Source organism: Opisthorchis viverrini, assembly GCF_000715545.1.
Source record: "Opisthorchis viverrini unplaced genomic scaffold opera_v5_6, whole genome shotgun sequence".
NCBI classification, from domain to species: domain Eukaryota; kingdom Metazoa; phylum Platyhelminthes; class Trematoda; order Opisthorchiida; family Opisthorchiidae; genus Opisthorchis; species Opisthorchis viverrini.
This window is the reverse complement of record NW_008751662.1, coordinates 2233232-2256976: the sequence shown is the minus strand read 5'-3', so window position 1 is coordinate 2256976 and position 23745 is coordinate 2233232. Positions and strand designations below refer to the sequence as shown.

Genomic DNA, 23745 nt, shown 5'->3' with positions numbered 1-23745 from the left:
ACAAAGACATCACCACTATTTTTGCTGCAAATAAATCCTAATACAAAGAAGTTCTTGATATGTCAACTACGTATAACTAAATACACGTACCTCAACACTCGGATCCGGTCACCCCACTTATTGTCCGGGTTTGTCAGTCCCTCCAAGTCGTTCACAGTACAACTGGACGTTGTCTCCAACACGGACATCATAGCGTCCGGGATAATAAGTAACCATACCATCTTCCCGGCTGCAACGTAGACAAAGTGAGCCTGTGGTGCGGAGACGATGTAGAGCGAGCTGATGGGTACTATGGGTTGGACGGGGTCGTAAAAGAAACTTATGCTGAACGCAACAAGCCAAGAACTGTTTTGCAGGAAATTGGCCAGTTCAAGCGGCGATGGGTCAGTTCTAGTGTCAACTGTTTTCTGGACGGATCGCCGGAAAACCACGCGTCCATCCTCTCCCCCAGAAGCACACCAACCAATTGGATTTGTGGACCAAAAGCGGCTCATACAAGTGACTGCTCCAGTGTGTTCGGCGACGGGAGCTAATTGGCAAATAACGATACACAGTAGGAGAATCGAGTCAGAAACGTACATGGACAACACACAGCAAACCATAAAGAGAACGAGGGACCGAGGAAGACCTGGTGTTTGAAAGCAGTTTTCAAGGGATTACCAACCACAGAAGACACTGGGGAAACGATAACTCTGATTTTGGCGACATTGTAGCACGCATAGAGCTAAGAACTTCGAAAGATGATGACGGTGTAATACCAGATTCTTATCGCTAGAACCGGGTGGATGAAGTGACGTGGGGCGAAATCGGAAGCACCTAGTGAACAAATACGTCACGCAAACAGGTTATATGGGCATCCCGATACATTCTTCCATAAATCATCGAGGCTAGAACGTTCAAAAATTGCACACTTATGGGTCTGCTGAGCTTAAATCGATCAATAATCCACCACCATTGAAGTCATCGCATGGCCATGAGAAGACTATAACAACGGTTAGTCATATTTGGACGCCAGTTGTTTGCTTGATTGCTTGGGCTCACCAGTGACCTTGAAATTTGCACTTCGAAGTTCATAGAATGTCAACATCGATCGAACCTATTTAAAGCAGCGACGAGAGTCCACATGTAGACTGAAGACGTCTCAGAATACGTATTCTGTATTCACGACGACAGACAATAGTGAAACCGGATTCGGACAGAGTAAAACCTTCGTCAGCAGAAAAGTTGATAACTCTGCCCGGAAAATTGCTACTTGTGGTAAAACAAATAAACCATTGTGGTACGGCAGAGGAGCAGCAGTGATGAACACCAATTTCATGCTGTCGATGATGATGTCGATGAGTGGGTACGGCAGAGGAGCAGCAGTGATGAACATCAATTTCATGCTGTCGATGAGTAAAAAGGACAAAATGTCAACCAAATCGTTGTGTGGCTGAAGAACAAGGAATAGTGCAGAGATTTTTGAATTTTTAAAAGTTCATGGAACGCCGAATCGTCCCAAACGGGCCAAATAGCACTCTAGACGATGAAATTTGTTGCATGGATGTCAGTTTTATGAAAACCAGGACGAGAGGACCTTCGAATGCATCGAACCAACCGCGGGTAAATGGACTGGTTGGGATTTGAGGTGACGTGTGGTAGTAAGGTACGCAAGACAAGGAAACGATGAGTGCGACGGCAGCCGACGCGAAAGAAGGGATCAACAGGTCAACCTTGAACCTTCGGCTGCTTCCAATCAAGATTTTGATTCCGAGTTTCGCACCTCTTGGCAGTTGCTATCTACATTTTTGATGGAATTATCTAGTGGAAAATGGGTCGTAATCGAATTCAAGGAGAACGTTTTCGAATGGAAGATGACCAATATTTCCACCAGAAACTTTGATACTCGCAGTGAGTAGAAACTGGCGAATGGCCCAGGTGTTTTTGGATTTCGCAATGGCTCTATAAACTCAATGTCAGATGCACTAGAACCGCGATCAAACGTGAAAATGAGCATTTCGGTGAGGTAATTAAGGAGATAAGTAAGAGAAACTTCGCGGTTCAGTGACGCTTATATTGAAAGGAGAAAAAGCAATCATTCAACTGTGATATTTTGCCGATGCATTTCTGTCACGCTTCTTGTGTAAAGTATATACTACTGATGAGGTATGGTAGTAGCCTATGGTTTGGTGTCCAAGCTCTATCTCCCGCATCGGATGAAAGGTGAAATTTACTGGGGGAACTGTGAAACTGCTTTGCAGTGTTCGTCTACTATTGTGTAATAGTCAATGAATATCCAAGAAAGTTCAAGGGGGCATGTGAGAATATTCAGTTTTTATAAACTATATGCATACGAGATGTTTGCTTTTGCGCCCAGTGGCTTGTAACTGCTTAGTTTATGGTTGCTGATTGATGACTTCGTTTCACTCGCAGGAAATATGTGGGTTAGGACACTTCCAGATTGACCAATCCTCTACGGGGGTAATACAAAAGCCAGAGATGGGTTCGAATCACGGACTTCCAAGTTATCAACGTCACCCCTTAGCAGTTGAATAAAATAAGCAGTTGTGCCAACCTGTCTAGCCGTTATACTACTCAAATGAATCACGAGAGCCGATATACCACCAAGTTTTTCTGAGGGGCAGTCGAAGTGCCGTGGTTGGGTTCGAACGACAGCTCCTCCGATCGGCAAGTTCGCATTTAAAAGTTGAGTCACCACGGAACGGAGGTCGAGAAACAGTTAAACTGTAGGACATTCAGCAAGAAAGAGGAAGTTCCAGGTGATAGGAGCATAATAAATTCCAACCGTCTGATTGTGCATACAGTTTCTTTTATTCCTTCACTGAAATACCCATTTTTAAGAGTGATCACACTTTTGGGATGCTTACAACGCTATCTTGACGGATTGACATGAGTATTTACTTGGTGCTATGTAAAAACCTTGCCTTATTCAAACCCGGTCACACTACCGTACTAACGCAGCCTGCCGAAAGAACAGGCTGGCACGTGGTCAAAACATCCAGACGGCGGACCCGTTCCCGAATGCAATACGGTGTTGTCTTTCCATGGTTTTGGGGCAGGACAGATATCCAAAGATATAAAATTTTCACAACCATTCTTTTAATTATCTTACTATAAAGTTTTCAAAGTGACTCATGCAGAAATCACTTTAAAGCGGGTACTTCTTGGCCTTTCCTCAAAAAGAGCTTCAGTTGGGATGCTATCTAGGGTAGATGTTTAACGCTAACCCAATACACAACGGAGCTACAGCAATGTGTCGGCATGGGGATACAATTGTTTCCAACAAGAGCAGTCCTCATGAATGAAAATCCTGCTTTAGTGGCTTGCGACCCCGCAGACTCACTCTTAAGGTCGACTTACCGGGACAGTCCTGGGGGATCGGCAAACACCAGTGGCGTATGTCGGCTGCGATCTGATTCGTGTGCTGCTTTTTGGCCACACTAATGAAGCAGGCAGCGGCTTCATCATTGGACGTGTCTAAAGCAGCCAAACCCGTTGCACTGACACCCGAATGACCTTGAGCCAAAGCGAGCCGTTCTGGCAAAAATGGAGCCACTATGCGGTAATGATAGGGGCCAATCGATGACTTGGAGGCGCCAGAAGGTAATTCTGTTTCCAGGCCAATAACCAGACGGAGGTTGGTAGCATCAAACGTATCCGAGACAGTAGCACCAACATTCATACCAACGGACATGAGACAGGAGGTGTTGCGTCGTGGAATTTCATCGGATTCAGAGCTGATAGACGTTTCTGCTTCTGATTCATCACTTGTCTCGTAGTAAGTGCTACTCGCCTCGCTCTCTGATTCAGCGGGTTCCGCATTGGTAGTACTTTCATGCTCCTCTCTTGTAGTGTCCTTCATTTCAACGCTAATTGCATCAGATTTTTCAGCTACAAAGCCCAAAACAGATCAATGGATAGTACGATAAGATCTCTTTTACTGGCCGAACAGCTGCAAAAGCAGCCCAGTTAGTTAAAATAAAAGATGATGGGAACACCGATCAAAGGATACCTGCCTTCCAGCCATTCGTCTCAGCAAGCCAACAAAAAACTTCGCCCACAGTGTTACGGCCACAATAAAGCCAGTATTCTGAACACTACTCATTTGGACTTCACCTCTTCCAAAATAAATGACGTACGAGGATAGGTTTACGTGATTTATTTGGAGAAAGTTGACCTGGTACTATTTCTAACGGAGATCTGGCAATAAACGAAGCAATCTGACCAACCAGTCTTATATGGTTATGTAATTGTAAAGGAACGTGGTACGTCTCTGGTCCCTTCAAAATATAACCGAATACATGTTCTTTTGAAGATATAACCTAAAGAGAGGAATGTATTAACGAGCGTTTCTCAAAATTTACTCTCGGGGGTCTTGGACATGTGGTGTGGGTCCAAGTACAGTAGTAGTTACTAACGGAGCTAGGATGATTGTTATCTGGAGGCAACACGCTACTCATAAGGTCGCTGAAAACTCTTCAACAGCCCACGACCGGTTTCTCTCTTCTTAGGGACTACCAGGTGGGCGCAGTACCCAAGTTTCCGTCAACCTGATGGTCTACTTGATCCCAAACAGCCATACGAAAGTCGCGGAATACATTTATTTGAACATTAGCTTGGTTTTGACCAGGGGCTCAGCTGAAGCCAGCTAAACCAGGCGTTGTCCAACTGAATGCGCTGCACAAGGCCACTTCATATTCCAGTTGGTACGATATTCGAGATGCTACGATACATTGTCTGGACGTAACACACTACTCATGCGGTCGCTGATGACTCTTTCATGACTCCTTTCATAGGCACTAAATCTATTGACCTTCGTCACCAAGACAGTCTTGATTTGTTATGCGGATAGGATAACGAGCAATTTTTCTTTTTGTTCTGGGGGTACAAACCTATTGTCCATACCATTTGGGCTTTCAGTATACGGTCTTTTTTAAAAACCACCAAAAACAGAAGTGTCTCACGAGTGAACTTGATCAATGGACGAGTCTGCCTTGGTTTCCGTTCTACTTCAGATCGGCTTTCCCAAAAACACCATCGACGTATCTTCGGTACTAATATAATCCACCTGTACTGAAACTTTTAATCGGTTAGTTTCAAGCTTAATTGTGAAAACATCGACCAGAGTTGGACCCGGTAGTGAGCTCGTTGCTATGTCATTGGTTTGTTTGTAAAAATGTGCACTTTGCCTGAAGTCCGGTTCAGATAGTTGCAAGTAGGTGCTAGGTATATAGGTGTGTTCCAAAATGTACCCGGTTAGATCTGGATCACTGCCGAAAACAGATGTGACCTCAATCGAATAAATCAGATTGACACCAAGTTTATGCATGTGATGGACTAAACAAAATGAAAAGTTCTGTTCAAACTGTGTTGACAGGAACCGTAGAGAACGGGTTCGAAGATGTCAGCGAGTGCATGATCTCTGCATGTCAACTACTATTCATGGTAGATATTTATGGATTTTTGGTAGTCCATAGAGCTTACGGGATTAATTCGTTGGAGTGCGCTCTCCGAAGTTACACCCTTCGTTTTGGAAGGTATTTGGTAAGTCACTGACTGCATTCTCATTGCTCTAGTTTGCGCGGTTCTTCATCAGATTCAACAAAGCTTTACGCATTTCTGGCCAAAAGATTTTCTGTCTTTAGGCTCCCCCGGTGGCACTGGATCAAAGCCATTATTTTTCTATAGATGGATGATTTTCAAAGGACCGACTAGTACTGGCATTTTCTGGTGAGACAGGTGTAACAATAGTTGAACGCCTTTTAGAAAATCCTTAGCCTCGAATATAAGGACTATCATTTCGAACAATATGTGAACTAACTAGCTGTCACCCACAGAAGGATGACAAACACGCCTGTTTTGACAGCTCGTGATCACGAAATTCCCTACAGGCAACTTTGATGACAGTGGAAGTGAAAAATCAGTTCGATATTTGGAAAACTTTGTGAGCAGTATAGCCTTACTACAGGTTCGTCCACCGGAAAACATGACGTTGTAGACGAGGCACAACCACCGGGGATGCATAATCAAGAAAAACAGTGTATTCAAAATTTTGCATCGAAAAGCTTGCATGACAGTGTTGTGCCCAATTCAAAAGGAAAAGCGGGTTCAACCAACAGAGATGTCCACACACAAAAAAAACGACTGAAGTAATAACAGATAGTAGTTGAGGATATTTGGTAACTCTCAAGTGGGATTTCATCTTGTCAGTGATATCAGTCTATGCTGAAGAGCCGAGAAGCATCACACAGCAGTTTCATCCTCATTGGGAATTATCCGCCTCTTGCGAATCTCAGCGCATCTCACGAAACTCGGAGAGTTTCGAAACCTCGAGCTTCCAACTTGACCTTCTGATTGAACAATTAGCCGTTTGGCCAGGAGCGGCTTCACTGACAGGACGAAATCTCAATCAAGAAGCAATAATCACAGAGTCACAACATTCCTTCGGTGACTAGTTGCTGCGCAACCCGATGAAAACAGGAGAGCTGAGATACTGCCAGGTTGCCAAAGCCTAGGCGGAAGCAGCCGAGATACCGGGGTTGGGCTCGAACCACGGACCTTCCAGTCAGTAAGTTCACGACTTAATGACTGAGATATCTCGAGTTCAAACCGACTGAAGAAGAGAAGCAAACCTAATAAAAAACTTATTCAGTTCAACATGACGCTACTTATAGGGAACTACTTGATGGCCCGTTCCCCACCTCGTCCTGTTTGTCGATAATCTGCAACTCAATTTATAGGAATGAAGCAAACTTGACACTGAACTTTGGATCACTTACATGGAGGGCTGAAGAGTGTAGCCAATCCACATTCGGCATCATCGTCGTCTTCGATATCTGATTAGTAGCGAATCGAAGAGTATCGAGGAAGCGATAGTGATGAATCGGCAATATTTTAAGTGTAGGACTGGTCAAGAATCCATATTTCAATGTGAATGGCAGGCATTCCTTGCACTGGATATATAAGCATATTTATAATCAGATACATAATCTTTTAGCTGCCATGCCACCCGAAGGAAGCACGAACGCTGGGATACCGCCAGGCTGCTCAAGCCTAGACAGGGGAAGTCGAGAAGCGGAGGTCACGTTCGAAACACGGATCTTTCGGCCAGTAAATTCGCGCTCTAACCATTGAGCCATCTCGCCGCCAATATATATATATATATAACGTATTATACGTATTACTGAGTGACATCTGAAACGAATCTGCCGACCAACAGTGGTTGAGCCACAGCAAGCCTACGCATAATCAATAAACCAGCAGTTCGTGCGGAGAAGAATGTGCTGCTGCGCGTGAGCTATCGTTGCTAATCAGGAACTAGGATTCCTGTTGACATCTTATATGTGCACCACACTTGGAAAGCGACTATCACTGCTCACTTTGGTCAACTCATATTAAGAGATCAATGCTGCTCAGAGCGGTTTGTCCACCGCCAAGCAAGCCTTCTCATACTGTTCGTCAACGTGCACATACGAGGTAACGACAGCTGAGGTTCACCCGTCTAACTGGTGTTGGTAAATGCTACGTGAGTGTGCATATCTTTCAGTGGTTAATTTTTTAAAGTCTACCTGGCGGATCGAACAAATGCATATGAAAGCCTAGTGTACAAGGAGGCTGTTTTCATGCTCCTCTGCGATTTTTTGACTCACAAATGTACACACTCTAAAACATAACCGGAAACACGTGTACCAGTTGCCCAAGGGGTTTGATAACATGTTCTTCATAAGCTACGTCAAATCTCGCCAGAGAGAAGCAGGTAAAAAAACCTTCTCCATAGTTTCTTCGGATAGATTATGGCATTCTGAAAAAGACTACCAGCTCTTGACCAGGTTGGTAGCCATGGTAATCCAAGTGCTCACGTAACCCACGTTACATCCCCAAAAAGAAATCTCTATAAGAAGGGAGTCATTCACCTGAGAAGGCTATAAAAATGCTCCCCAGCTAGGATTTTGAATGAAGAAGTGCCGTTCCATCGAAGGGTTACTGTTCTATACGCAAGTGATACGCAGTGGGGCGACTCGGGATTAAAGCGGGTGCACTTGAATAAGTGGGCTTTTAAGGGAAATCAACGGTTCTTCGGAGTTTCAACCAACCTGACAGAAATATAGTGGGAACTGACACAAAGGAGACCAAAGAGTATGGGTAACTTAGGCGGAGTGAAACTGTAAGCAACTCCGGTGCTCCTTCAATGACGACCTCCACTAAGAAGAAACAAGGTCGGCTTGGTCCCGTGGGTGGTCCGAATAGGGATTACCGTCACTTCCAATCCATTCTAACCTCTCGGATGATCGAAAAACCCAAAAACTTGTCAGCTACCATGTAGTCCCAGTTTTTTTTGACGGTTTTCAGCTGAAAATTTGTTATGAAATCCAAACTCACAGCCAAGAGAGAATTATAACTTGTCGGCCCATCATATTTAACTTTCACCCATAATGTCCAACCACGAACAGGGATATGCATCCCGATTAGGATCGATTTGTAAAACAAAGGGTCTATACCAAACAACTCTTAATCATCACAAGGAAAAATTCCGGCAAATTTCATACGTGTTTTCCAAAGATTTCCCGTCAAAATAGCAACAATCCAACGCGAATGACCCAGCTGTCCCGGATGAGTGGGAACGATTTCGACAGACCCTTGGAGTTTGCTACTTCAAGGACAGGGGCTTTCGAATTTCTTCCATGAATTTCCGTTTACTATGAATAAGAATAATAGCAGTTCGCTTCCTATCACGAACCACTTGCTTGCGCTGAAGTGATTGGTTAGTAAACCAAAGCTGAAAGGTAAGCCGAACGAGTTGGAGCATTCGACGAGAATCGGCAGTTCAAAATTTGTAGCACGCCTGTGTGCGTCGAGCCCGCTATCTGAGTTCTGGAGCAGTGGTATCAAGTTGGGGTTCGAAGTGCGCTACTGAAAATTGAGTGCTTAGTGCACAGTCAAGTGCATATTTCAGCGACTTAAAAGCCGAAAAAAGGGTTCACTTAAGGTAGAGAACGTAGAAAACTTACGTGTAGACTCCTTAACTGGTTCCAGATCAGTTTCTGAATTTTCAGTGACTAAATATGAAAATGAAAACAAGAATGCCGTAGCGTCAGGTATCAACAAGAACAACAACATTGACTTTCCCGCCTTATGAAGGTGAGTTTGAACAGATTTGTCGTTGATTATTCAGGATTTGCGAGTATGAGACATTTTTGGGCGACAGCGGAGTTAGGTTTAAGTGAAGGAAGTGGGTTGGGAGAAAACCAAATCTGGATTTAGTTCTACGCTCTTACAAGGCTGAAAGGAGGTTGATGATACGATCAACTACACAGAAAAATCGTTACCCCGAATTATGAACTGATAGTCAAGTGAGTAACAACCAGCCATGAACTATATCACACACCAGGTTCTGGGAGATCCGAGTGCTTCAACTATAAGCATTATAACTTTCAGATACCTTGAGATCTGGAGATAGACTAACCTATTTGACCATGCTAAAATGTGTAACTAGAGTAATACCCAACCATGAACTTTTGTCAGGCTCCTATACGGAACAGGTAACAAGCAAGGAAGTATCATGTGATAGACCCGAGACATTCTTCAGTATTTGCCAAGAAGTACATCGACGCATTCAGGGACAGCCAGATTCAACTAGGTAGCCGAGCCCAACTCTAACCTTAATCTCTGTGCCACAACGGGCTAAGCTCTATTCTGTTTGTAGATTAACTTGAGAAACATGGCCGTCACCAAGAGCCTGGACCTTGCTGTGGTATGACGGTTTGTGTACCTCGGCAATCCATTCAGCTATACTGGGGGTGTCCACACGATACTCGCAGAGTCTTTCATACCAGGTTGGTGAATGGTTACAGGTCTGAGGAACACAGTCTTCTGGTCCTCCAGATTTGGAGTTGGAACATGTGTGGCGACTTGTTCCGTAAAAATTGAAATGCACTTGCATTTCCCGCCAAACACCTTGCCCTCAAGCTTTTGAGCCAAAGCCTTTGGTCGGCCCTAATCATCAAGCCGTCTGAGTCTGGGCTCCCTGGCGTTATCCCAGCCCATGTACAACCATGAATTGCACACATACGAATAAGCCCATGCAACATCGAACGTCGCGTGGTGCTGCATACAACATGGCAAGTAAGTGAAAACAGACTACTGTTGACGCTTCTCTTCTTCCTCTTCCACATACGTTTTCTTCCTCTTCTCCCCACCCCATCAGTTTTGTAAGTAACATTTGCGTGTCATCCGGCGCCGTCACCCTCAGGCGTCTCGGAATCAATCTCCAAGCCTCGACGTCCAGATTATCTGGCCGCCTTCAATATTCTGAAGCACGCAGGACGCCAAGCAGCCCACGCTCTCACACTGGATTCGCTTGGCATTGATATGTGCTGTGTATCAGAAACAAGAACTCAAGATGCAGACACAGTGGTTGAGCTAATCGCTCCATCACTCCCCACTCTCTTCCGGCTGTGCACATTCTGGCGATCTAGAGGCTGCCGCGGTAGGATGTGCTAGGGTTGATATCGTCCTAATTTAATGGATACAAAGATCTTTGCTTGACTGGATGCCCATTGATAGTCGCTTCTGTGCGGTTAATCTGTGAAGGAGTCTCACAAGCTGGAAGTTACCAGATGTCTGTTTATCGTGTATGCCTGCATCCCAACCGATTGTAGCTCCGGTGCCGTCAAAGACAGGTTTTATGACGCCCCGAGTGCCCTGTTGCGGCGACCTGAAAAGCTCAGATATCGTTGTGTCCGCCGGAGATCCGAATGCACAGATGGGCAGGCTTAGTGCATCTGATACTTAATTGGGTGGTCGACATGGATTGAAATCAGTACTCACAGAAAATGGGGAGCGACTGCTTCCGCTGTGTGCTAACCGGAGACTGTTTCCATATTGCACCAACTTCCGAAATGGCCGAAGTCGTCTGACGTAGAATCCTGGACAGTAAAGGTGGGACCCCCCACGGCCTCGAAGGTTTCTGACTGCATAGGTTTTCTCAAACGCCACCGAGCTCCTTGTCCAGATGATTTCCAACCAGCATTGTTCAAGCTTGTGGGTAAAATCCACACTGAACGCTTGTTTGATCCGTTTGCCTGCATTTAGGAAGAAGGACACTGTTCCTTTCGGTGACAGTGTCCACTTTTTAAAAAAGGGAGGAAGGCTCGTAGCGAGTGTGGTAACCACAGGGAAATCAGCTTAACCTCGGTTGGAACGAGACTGTTGGTGTCACCTATACTTCGTCGCCTTATGGTGGCTCGTCGAACGCACTCGAGAGAGGCCAGCGAAATTCCAGCCTGGTGACTAAATCTCCACACTCTGTCAGGTGCTAGAACAACGTGCGAACGCCTTTGAAAGGGAGAAGGCGAGGGTGGTTTTAGATAAACTGACCAGGGGCATCCCGTACTTTGGCATGCGCACTGCGCCCGCAAAGTGTAAGGTCATGCTCATGGACATGCAATCACTGAACGCGCCACCTACAATTCAGACAGAGGCACTCGAAATTGTGAAGCTTTATATATATATATATTTTGGAAGTTGTGTAAGTTTCCATTGTAGGGTAACAGTCGAGGTCGATACACCAATCTCCAAGGCTCGGGTCACGTTTGCAAATTTGAGACACCCATGGCGTCAAAGCGGTACATCTCTGAATCTCAATGGACGTGTTTATCAGGCGTATGCTGAACCATAGTTTGCCGAATAGTGTGTTGTTTCCCGTGTCCAATTCAGAGTGGCGGAAGAAGAGAGGTAGTCAACCCCCGACCTGGTAGAGGGGTATGAAGGGGATTACGAAAAGTTTGGGTATCGTCAGTGCTACTCACCATTCAGGGTAGGGACCGCGTGATCCGCACCACACCTGGTTGGAGACGCTGAGAGAAATCGCTACTAATCGATGTCAATGGCGTGCTTGTCAGTTACTATCCAGCTTATCTGAAAGAGTATCCGGAGGTATAGGCACCTCAGAACGACTGCGATAAGCTAGCACTAAGCCCCTCACCGGTCAAATTTCATTATTTTATTCAAAATGAGGCTTTCAAATAAACCATGGTTGGAAGGCAGCAAAGCATCACTTTTGAACACTGATGGCGATAGAATCAGGGATCATCGTTCTTTGGCAATTTTCCAGAAAATAGGTAGCTGGGAGGTGGCTGCTTGGTTTTTGCTCTGTTCAGCGAGCTTGACCAGCGGGTCGCAAACGTTTCACCACCAATCACGAGGTTACATCCTCAAGGTGGGTGAATTATTCCTCTTCAAATTGAGCTTACGTAGTTTCGAGACAGGAGCTAATAATTCCAACGTCCAAGAGTGTCTGGAGACCCAACTGCTCTCTGAGGAGCCCACATTGCACGAGGTACTACTTTCGATTAGTCTATCGACTAGCGAGGAGTTTAACAAACAACGAGTGACCACTCAAACAAGAGCCTTTTGAGAGCGAATTTTATCTGTCAGTTTCTTTTAAATATTCACCCCAAAACATCAATATTTTTCTTGTCAAGGGATGTTCTCTCGCACCTACAGTTTAAAATGTATTAGTATAGTACTAGTGTTATTTCTACTAGTAATAATTTCTTCGAATAACCTGAGCTGAAAACTTTAAAACTCTTATCACTGAAAGCCTAGATCGGCATGGTTAACTAGGCCACATAAATTAATTGAAGCTCTGAACATACAGAGCGCTAGCCTCCGGAGGCCTCTCATAGCAGAACACAATTGGCAACAGGTTATGACTGATTCTCGTGCTTGGGGGCTCGCAGCCTGGAGGGGCCATGCAGATTGATGAGGGAAATTCGTTGCTTAAGTTTTGTGTGTAGTAAGTCGCCCAGTTTCTGTAACAACCGTCACAAAATCGAACTCGCTTTGATAAGCCAGTGATGCAGCTAGTGAGTTTAGACGCAATTTCAACTGAATTCACGCGAATGACACAAAATTGTGCCCCTACTTTGGTTCACTTACTTTGTTCCGTGTTGTTCCGTTGTTCCGTGTCAACTTTCGTACTTTCAACATCCTCATCAGCTAGGGGACATTAGAAAGGGAAGAAACCAATAGCATTGTTGCATACAGTGAGTAAATAACTAAGTAGATCAACAGAAATAAATATGGAACTTATGACTATGGTGTGACTGGGCATCTCAGTGAACTCTTCCTGAGATCGACGTTCTAAGGGCGGTGAATCATCAAGGTCACCAAATACCCCGAGTTAGAAAGTTCTTTGATATCATTAGACCGGACCAGGTTCACACACAAACATATGCGTTCCTTCGATCTCAACGATAGAGTGCTTGTCAAACCTGGAAGTGTGCTCGCACACAGCTCTTCCTGCTTCGCAGCGGAAGCACGGAGGGCGATTTCGGCCAAAGAGTCACGGAGCATAATCCACCTTGGAAATAAAAGAATAAGCTCAAATGTACAATTTCCAACAGACACGGCACACAGCTTACGAGGCATCTGATCATTAGTCATTCATTAACCGGTTACTTCGATATTTTCCCATGCTTTCAGATCCGCGTCAGCGCTCTGTATGAGTGCATTGGCAAGATAATGGTAATCAAATTTACCGACTAAATATTGTGACTTCTGTTCACTTTATTTGGCTGCGGGCACGTGTCGTTATTCATCATTGGACACCCATATTTGAATTTGGCTTGTCCTTTGAGTATAAAGAATGCAAACTCAATTCATTTTAATACACCCTCTGAGTTTTTTTTGCCATGGATGTCGTTTTTTAGTGGTAATCGTAATGGAATACGGCGCCCCGGTATAGATGGGCGACAAGCTTTATGCGTAAAATCATGTGCTCTACTGCAGTTTAGTAGTAGTAGTAGTAATGATAGTAAAAATGCTGGAGGCCTGGACATGAGCAGTCGACGTGCCGGAGTTGGGTTCGAACCAAGGACTTTCTGAGCCATCTCGAACCCCTACTGCGGTATCATCTGTTTACACCACTGTTTTGAAGCTGCGACAGGTGATCGCTATCTTGCTGTCATTTAGAAACGGAAACCGACAAGAGCGCTCATCCGAGTTTACAATGAAACAAGGCTGTTTTTAGGGCGAAAGTAAGGCAAGCGAAAAATCAGTTCCCGTGCCTCCCTCGTTGTGCTTGTGATGTACTTCCTTGTGAACCATAAGAAATATTATAACTGTGGCCTATATACGTTAGTGCGTAATTCAGCATCACTTTCGTCACTTCAGTGACGAAAAGCATTCCTGAGATTGTATTCGTGGCCCTGAGGATGCTTCAGTCGATTGATCACAAGCCTTCATGCACATTTTGTTGCACAAATATCCACGCTTAGCAAGGTAGGATAGAAAATTTGACTACAGACAAAATCGTTTGCAAGGATTTTTCCGCTTTGGAAAAAAGGTGCCCGTTCCAGGGGTTTCAAAAGTTTAAACAAATAACAAAAACGGATTTCCGAATTAGAAATATTTCGTTGCCTTGGAAATCTATCATCTTAAATAAACCGATTTCAACTAGATACCACAAAAATAAATGAGCAGACTAAACTCCAGACAGGTATAAGTCACGATATAGATAGCAACGTAGTTTTAGAAACCATTTTCGGCTGTCCTTCAACGATCAACCTTGAAAAGCACTTTTGGATAATATTTACATCCCATACAGTTCTTAACACTCTAAAAATATGTAGCATTAGGCTATGGCTTTCTCTTGACGTCTCACTACTGATAAGGTTGATGAAGACTCTTCTGCAACCCGCCTTCGGTCACGCTCAAATTGGAGCATATCAAGCAAGCGTAGTCCTTGAATTAACACCACCTTGATGTTCTACTTGAACGCTAAACTGGACGCAGTTGACGAAATAGGCTTAGTTGCAAATTACTTTGAAGTTGACAAGAGACCCAACTGGTTTATGACATTCATCGAGTGGATGTGCCGCACAAAGGCCGCTGCTGTTTTGTTTGGCACGATATTCTAAGCTCATTGCCGTGCTTCCCCCCCAAAAAAGAAACCACTCGAACGGTTTGAGGCATTTACAGTGAGCGTTCCCGTCATGCATCGAATCTGTTCAATGGGATGGGAAATAACAGAGGAAATGGTGAAAAAACGCACGGCAAGATTTAATTATTAATAAGGAGCACAACTCTGAACGCATGAAATGGTATTATTAGCGTTCCCTGCACGCACTACGGTTTTAAGCTTGCTTTTATATTTAAATTATCAATTTAATTAAATAATTATTAATCGTACTTATCAATTAATTAATTAATTAATTAATTGATTAATCACGTAAGTAAGTAAGTAAGTAAGTAAGTAACAATCAATTTTTAACATTTTAACTTTTAACTTCTAATTTTTTTAAATTTAAATTTTCCAAGATGCATAGAGACCTTCAAAATCGAGATGAACGACTGAGGGCATACTGTAGATGTACGCAAATCACTCTGTGCTCGATATAATTTTCGTTAGAGAGATCGCACATTCTAGTTTCACTCGAGGCCTGGAAAAAACGTATAAAAGTGAAACAGATATATAGTTGTGAAGCTTTCGTTCTGTAAGTAAAGTCAATCTATGCTGAAAGACCGAGAACGTTGTACAGTTGCTTCCACCTTATTGGCAGAGGGTCTCGAACGAGTGACCCCCGGTTAGTAGCTAGAGCACTTAACCATTCGGCAATGAACGGCTGATCAGCATTTTTGTTAAGTCGCACTCATTCCTCAATAGGCGGGACCACATCACATGGTCACACGTGTTCACTGCATCGAGTGACGACTTTTCAGATGAAAGGTCCACTAACCAGGTGAATTTTATTCTCCCTCTAAGCTACTTATAAATTGTTGGTAGTGTCTAAGTGAGAGCCAATCACACTGATGACAAGCCACTCGTGCGCGAACTTTTAAGTGTACAAGCTACTAGCCGAAAGTTCGCGTATTCAATAATATCTGAAGTTTCGTCAGATGCGCACGCCCGAAGAATTCCAATAAGGATAAAACAATCGTACTTCGAGGCTTTTCAGCATAGATTGGCTTCACTTACAGGGCGTAAGCTTCTTTAGAATTCCCCGAATTCCCTCACCTATCAACAAGATATATGGCTCCGCCTTAGCTACATGCAAGGAAATCAAGTGATGAAACATTTGGGGTAAATTGTAATCTCACACACAGTTGGGTGATAACCACAAACATACACGTTGGAAGTGCCACATGTTCTTCATTGAACAGCACAACAGTCGTCGACGTTCCAGTAGGGGCTTGATCTCCCCTTCCGATGTGAGTTGAATCCAGGGTTGTCAGAGGTTCAAGGCGTTTCCACTTATTAATTCTCCATAATCTCACTAGACCTTCCATCGATCCGCAGGCAACGAATTGGCCCTGGTGAGAGGAAGGGAATTCGGGAAATCAGATGAAGAAAAGAGATAACAAAGAATGGTATCCGTACAGTATGCCTCTCGTGTAACCAGATATCATGCGCAAATTGTGTATTATTCATGAAGGAGTGAATCGTTTGGAGGTGGTATTTTTAATCTCCCCCTTCGGCGGCTGGTTTGCCATCCACAACATAGGTGACCCTCGACTGCTTTTGTAGCGCTCGTAGTGAAATAGTTTCCCATATAGGCATTCTTCTTTGTAAAGGGAACACCTCAGATGCGGACAGAACCTCACAACGCCTCACTCGAAATTGACACCGCAAATTTAGATTCGAATACGTGCGAGGACCGCAATGCTAAGGGGATTGTAATCAACCGATTCGTCAAATCGTACTGTTAGCCCAATATAGTCAAATTTCTAAGATGGCCACTTTGGTACCCAGGTCAGGAAGTTCATGTTCATTGCCGTCTTCCTGGATGGGGATCCCGAGACGGGCCACATCAATGGTTAGAGACATTGCCAGATATGGCCCAGTCGCGCCCTCAATGGCGCTCGTCCATCCAAGCTATTGCCTTCAATCCATAGCTCCTGTTCCCATCCCCCCACTTGATTGCCCACTGACAGTGCTGGATTTATGTACCAATGTATCATCTCCCGCCTGCAATGTGCAGCTACCTACCCCCCTCCACAAATCATCGGTGAAGGAATCTGCGGCAGCTACAACCAATGTACGACGAGTAAGCGGTTATTACAGCTGACAATGATGGTGATGATGATGATGATGATGATGATGATGATGATGATGATGATGTACCTCCTAGAGTCGAAATCTTCATCCCTTTCGTGATCTGGCAAAACAGAACGAAAGATTTTACGAAAAGTCCTAATACGGTTCACTTTTCAGGATACGGCGCAAATGAAATTCTCTGAGTCCGGAAACGTCGAAATGTAGGACTACAAACTGACGAAATGGGATTCATGCTGTCAATTCCCACCCAGATTTTTAAGTAGAACGGGGATGTCGAAGTTTCAAAAGAGGCTTCGTCCTGTAAGTGGAGTTAATCTACGCCGGAAGACGACAACCGTACAGCTGTTTCGTGGGTATTGAGAATCACGATCAGAGTGATTTTCAGAAGGAATTTTGTACAGCAAATTTTCGCTTAGAAGTTGAACTCCATAGTATTTGGAAGCGGGAAGCCGAATAAGTGAGATCCACTTGCGTAGGACACGGTGTCCTTCAACCACTCGGTTAACGTCACGTGATCCGGTATTGAACGGCTCTTCGAAGTAAAGGCTTCTCAGATGGAGGGTTCATGGGACCTGTGTGAATTTTTTCTTAAATGGAAGGGAAAACTGACGCACTAAAGGTTAGCTCCTGGCCTTGCCGCATACAGACATGCATTTTAGGATTGGTTGTTAGATAATACGGGTCGTGCTAACCTTGGAACTCAAACTGGTGATTGGTCCCCCGGGTCCGCCAATCGACTGGATTCGTTTGTGGCTTTTTTGTCTGTAAATTCTGTAGGTATAAACCATACCATCATTGCTTCCAACAACCAGAGAGGCGCTGTATGAACTTTGGCCGCATCCGATATCACTCCAGGTCAACGATGTGATCCAGTCATTTGCTGCATGAGGGATGCACACGTGGATTGAGAACGCATCATCGACCAGCCGGTAAACACGTAGCATCTGCAACATTAAGGGAGAGCTTAAGTTGATACAGGAACAACAAAGCCAACAACTATCTATGATAATGAAACTAGTCTGCGAAAGAGAAATAGATATCTTTCGTGGGAATTCCAGCGAAGAAAAACAAGCAGGCACTTAGATGCTTGGAAGGCGAAAACTGTTGTATTGAAATTATTTGAAAATAGGCTCAAAAGGAACTCGGCAAACCAAAAAGGTAACTCGTATGTGTGTAACAGTTTCACGATACTGGCAACGATGAAGCTCTGAGCATTTTGGGCATCCTCACGAGTTTTCAGACATCCATGTCACTGAGCTCGAGATGGCTTAGTGGCTAAGGCGCGAACCTTAGGCCCGAACTCTGGTTTCTAGATTACTCCTGTCTAGGCTTGGGTGACCTGGCAGTATCTTGGCCTTGAGTTTCACTCGACTGGCATAGCAGCAAGGTGTCTTGAGAAGTGTTCAACGGACAATGCTGAAATCAGGTCCATGTTGGTCCCCATTTTTTCTACGAAGCATGGGAGACTTTTGCCTGTGGTTGCTGGTCCACCAAGTGCATTGTTACAGAAACTAACCTGGCGAAATACTGTGCATTCGCTGGGAAAACGAAATTCACGATGGACCGTACAACCAAAGAAGGGCAAGGGTGAAAGCCTCAGGAAACAGTTCCGACAAGATGAATCAAATCGGTTCTGGAAGTAGCGTTAGGTGGCAGCTGAAGCCGGGAAGATGAGGTCCGTCAGGAATCGCAGAGCTTCACCTGGACTTACAGGGAAGCTTCAGTATAACTCGGAATCCACCTCAGAATAAATAATGACGATATGCATGCGTGGAAACCGATACATAAGGGGACGGAGGGCAGTGAGCACTGGATGAGGATGTGACCAAAGAATGCGATTCTGTAGTCCCCCCAAAAGTCGATCCGAGAGACAAGCACAACCCAGGGTAAAAAAATCTGAGATAGGATTTTCATAGTTCTGATTTATCACAGTTTGGTGTCTCGCAATCGATGGAACACTCATTTATTGACCATCGTGTCAGAAATCCCTTCTTCACGCAAGCTAGATACAGGCTGCATCGGACTAGGAAGAATAAGCAAGAAACAATTACTATAAGGAACTATACAGCAAAAATTGATTGAAGGAAACTACCGTCTGATTTCCACCTAATGATGTTCGCCTGTGAATTCAAGAGGACCTCTAAGACAAGGGTGCAAAAGAAATATATGAAAGCGAGTGAAAAATGTATGATAAGAATTCACTGTTAAAAAATGTATTACCCGAGGGGAGAGTGGGCTACTAGTGCGCCGCGATATGAGTATATGGTGACCTTAGTTTCTATCTGCGGGAACCGAATATCACAAGGCTGAAAAGCCGTCCAAGAGGTAGTGAGTACTAAGCCCCCGGTGAAGACTGGCGACATGTGCATTGTTGAAGACTTCCAATAGGCGCACTGAAATCTTTTCTCCACATATAAGGACGCCAAGGACAACGTTCCCCCTTTTTACTCGTGTATATTACCATTCTTATGCGAGGCTGTCCAAAGGTCCCTAACTAAGGCTGTCGTCTTGTCGTGGTAGTCGAGCTTCTGCCAGCTATACAAACTAGAACTCAGTTCTAACGAACCAACCATGCGAGGATGACCAACAGAGAGCAGCCAGACAAAGAACAGCGAGTCCCTTTACTGTAAGAAGCCTTATTACGAGGTGATCTATAGGTAAAGTCGTGCTGTTTGTGCGATAAGAGTGTGATAACAGCAGCTGCTTTCATTCAGGCAGCAAGCACCTTCATATTTATGGAAGTAGCGATGCTACTTTGCCATCGACGAAGGACGGGCTAGAACAGGTCGGACCTAAAAACCGCATGTTAAGACCGTGATCACCGGCGCATTTTCAATACAGGAAGTAGCGATGCTACTTTGCCATCGACGAAGGACGGGCTAGAACAGGTCGGACCTAAAAACCGCATGTTAAGACCGTGATCACCGGCGCATTATTCAATACAGTCGAAATGCTTCTCAGACCAAAGTGTCTGGTACTGTTTAGAAGGTACTTACTTTGCGCAGCAACATTAGGAGTCAGGCAGTTATACCTGACTCCCTGTAGCCAACCAAACCAGATTTATGAATCACTGGCTCCTGGAGGGATTCCTCAAAAAAACTCTAACAACCGATGCCTCGCGGTTCCTGAACAAAACGCAACATTTTCAAACTGCATTTCGGGCCATAACTTTGAGTTACAGGCTGAAGACCAGGTGGCTCAAGTAAATCCCCTCTTTGGCCTAAAAAACTGAGAAGTACAATTCAATCTTTTGCCTCTTCGTTCACGAACTCCTCCATACACGTCCCTCAGCCGAGTCCTTCTCAATGATTTAGCTGCCAATCAACCAACCGTTGCTTTCTGTTCGAGGTTCTGCCCAGTAAAATAAACTAACACAAGCCATTATTAAATTCAAGGGACCTGTTCCACAACGTCCTGCTTTCAACGTCCGCACCCTCTATCAAGTTGCGCAAGAAGTAGCTCCTATCCATATTTTGCCTTACCCTTCGATAGATGTACGCTGTCTCCGAAACACGTATACAAGACCGCAGTTCGGTCACACATCTAAAATCGTTCGAGAGGAACTCAAATTCCCCGCACTTCTCGGGTGCCTGATCCTGGTTCAATGGCACGTGGTAGCTACGGCATTGGAGTTGCGCTTAGCACCAGAGCTGAAAGCGCATTACTGGACTGAATTTCAGTAAAGCTATCTTTGAGCTGTTAGAATGACTGCTTGATCCAAGATCAGTACATCTCGACGTGGTAAATAGTCTTTGTTTGTTGTGCCAGTACACGCCCCGACGGACGGAAGCACGAAGACTGGGAAAGATAGCTTTTATCATAGAAAGGAGGTTCAGCTGGGTTCCAGGTGAGTCTCTCACAAAACCAAATTTGTTTGCAAGTGAGTGTATTTCTCTAGCTTCTGTCATGATTGGTTGCTCCGGTCAATAAGAAGTACAGGTAAGCTGACTTTGGAAGGTCATATCAATGCTCAGGTTCGCCGACTAAGTCCGAATGAAACTCACCTTATCGGTCGATCCGGGGTTGACGCTGATCGTACGGATAATGGGGAGCGACTTCCTCAGTCACGTGATAAACATCATTTGTTTTTAACTAGCACATATTGAGACTTAGAGACCTTCATCTGCAAACCAGGTCTGAACTCAGTTTGACCGTGTGGCAACCAGTTACCCGTGGAGAGCTTCGATACAAAATTGTGACCACTGAGCTGCGATTATGGCATTGTGCGGACAAATAGAGCACTCGATTTCCCTCTGGAACACGTTAGTTGATGAAAAGCATCTCTGCAGCCCAGCAATATCGGGTCGAGTTGGCTGAGGAGCACCCGGAATTCAAAGGGAATACTGGTGACGTGGATGACGATTGGTGAAGGAAACGGTGCTTTTGATACTGTCTGCCCCAGGTCGCTCGCACACGTATACAACCGAGCTTATCTATCGAGTGTTACCTAGTTGCTGAATATGGGTCACCTTGTATTGCTGCCACGAGCTAACGTAAGTGTCTCCATCGATTTTAGGACACCAACGATTCAAAAGCAATTGGTGGAAATTCGGTACACTCAAGCGGTTTGGTTGATTTGTCAGTTTTGTTGCAAACATTCAGTCACAAATCGAGGCACCATCCTCAGTGCGTTGTTGTGTAAGCTTTGATCCTCAAAAAAAAACACAACAGCTGGGTCCGTTACTTCGTTGAACAAACCAGAATGGGACTTTCTATACATGAAAGAGTGAAAGTAAAGCGTATACAACACATAGCCTAACCTCTTTGGCATCTACACACGAAAACCGACGTCATCAAGCTAATTTGGAGATGCAAGATAAACAAGTAAACTTCTAGAGGCATCACAACCCACGACAAATCTAATCAAACATCAGAGCCATCTAGACCGAATTAACGTAGCCCTGTGATCAGAGGCTAGTCGAATCAACCGGTGAGCTCAACCAGAACCGTTTATCAGACGGACAGATCACATGACCAAATCAACCGTGGAAGCAACGGGACACAAATCACCGGGTACCAGTTGAAGAAACCAGGATTATTGTTCATTTGCACTGTGGCCAATGGAGACTTGACCGAACAAACCGCCGACGAAACCAACCATCCGAGAGACCTAGAGGTCACCAAGTGGTGAAAAGAATATGCACAGCCAGAAGCGCAACACTGGGTAGCGTGAACGCAACGGCGCTGCGTCACTCAACTACACTCTGATCACATCATCTCGGTTACGGCAAGAAAACTATCAAGTACGGTTGAAAACTCAGCCCCTCCCAAGCTACATTACATAAGCTACCAAACTTCCGTTCTGGACCATATATATGTATAACCTATTTTAACCATTTCATCTCCAAGAATATGTTTACCAGGAGATTCGGTAACTTGCGCAATCGTGAAGAAATATTGCGTACACTGTATTCACATGGGGAAAAAGTTGATGATGTCTTGATATCGTTCGTTTTACCAGTGCGTGTCACGATCAGCAAGGCGTCACCAAACGAAACTCAAAGGCAGATTGGTGCGTAAAGTAAGTTCAATGCACAACAGCGATCAATATGCATGATGTGTGTATAGACCCCAGTTGTGGTGATAAGTGAACTACGAATACGGTGGGTGACACTTACACGATTCTTAGATGCCACTGCCACGCAATGGTTTCGGGTTGCAACTGCGGTGACCGCATCATCGATCCCGCAAAGGAAATGCGGGTCCCCAACCAATTGTTTGTGCGAGTATTCGTAAACCCAAGCCTCACAAACTGCGTTGCCGCCTCCGCTTACGGCGATTTTGTCATCGATAGCCACACAGAGTGTCCCGCCTCCATGAGCAACCAAATTCTCTCGATCGCCTGCGGAGTGGCAATAATCTTTACGGAGCGAACGACAGTCGACAAGTTTGCAGCTACAGCAGGTGGATCCTTTGTAAGAAGCCGCCTGGCGTTCACAACGGGGTAGTTCCACAGCGAATCGGTAGATCTGTAACAGAGGGAGCAAAACCCGGGGAAAAGTGGATTCAACGCTAGTGCACGCGAAAATACTCACAATTTGCGAACGTCGCATAGCCAGTGCAAGGAGGCAGAAAACACTAAGCAGCGAATCGGTAGATCTGTAACAGAGGGATCAAAACCCGTGGAAAAAGTGCACGTGAAAATACTCACAACTTGCGAACGTCGCATAGTCAGTGCAAGGAGGCAGAAAACACTAACAGCACAAAGTAAGGCATTCTCGCTGGAGATCTCGATCTGCCAATGTATGCTGAAAAAAGCCAAATGCATTGTACAACTGTTTCATTCTAATTGAAAATCATTGGCCATGTGCAGTGGATGAAACTCCAGGGAGTCTTGAACGTGTGACCTCCAGGACAGTAGTTTGAACACCTAACTATTCGACCATGGGCGGCTGATCAGCGGTGTGGATACATTGTAACTAAGATATGGTGCCGTTCATCATTCAGTCAAGGAATCCACATCGCGTGGTCACGTGTTGACTAGATCCCCGAGTGACGACTTCCCATCTATAAGTTTCACTGCGCTTGTGATGCGGTTTCTCTAAATCGAGGATGAATGACGCTATATCTTGTCTGAGTGCGAGTCAACCGCGCTGCTATTCAGCCTCTCCAGACCGATCGAGTGTTCCACTGCTGACCGGAAGGTCATGGGTCCGAAACTGTCCGAGTTTCATGAGACGAGCACT

General features: G+C 44.9%; 1 protein-coding gene across 1 annotated transcript in view; it reads right to left on the bottom strand.

Annotated features, from left to right (window-relative positions):
• The window catches only part of T265_00630 (hypothetical protein), a gene marked incomplete at both ends in the record, with an annotated part of 97546 nt that overhangs the window by 13875 nt on the left and 59926 nt on the right, over positions 1 to 23745 (bottom strand). The window contains 7 exons of the mRNA XM_009164458.1: positions 91 to 529; positions 3361 to 3891; positions 9009 to 9056; positions 12940 to 12999; positions 16131 to 16314; positions 17752 to 18003; positions 22678 to 23028. Coding sequence (XP_009162722.1) covers positions 91 to 529; positions 3361 to 3891; positions 9009 to 9056; positions 12940 to 12999; positions 16131 to 16314; positions 17752 to 18003; positions 22678 to 23028 — 1865 coding nt within the window. The remainder of the gene's footprint in view (positions 1 to 90; positions 530 to 3360; positions 3892 to 9008; positions 9057 to 12939; positions 13000 to 16130; positions 16315 to 17751; positions 18004 to 22677; positions 23029 to 23745) is intronic.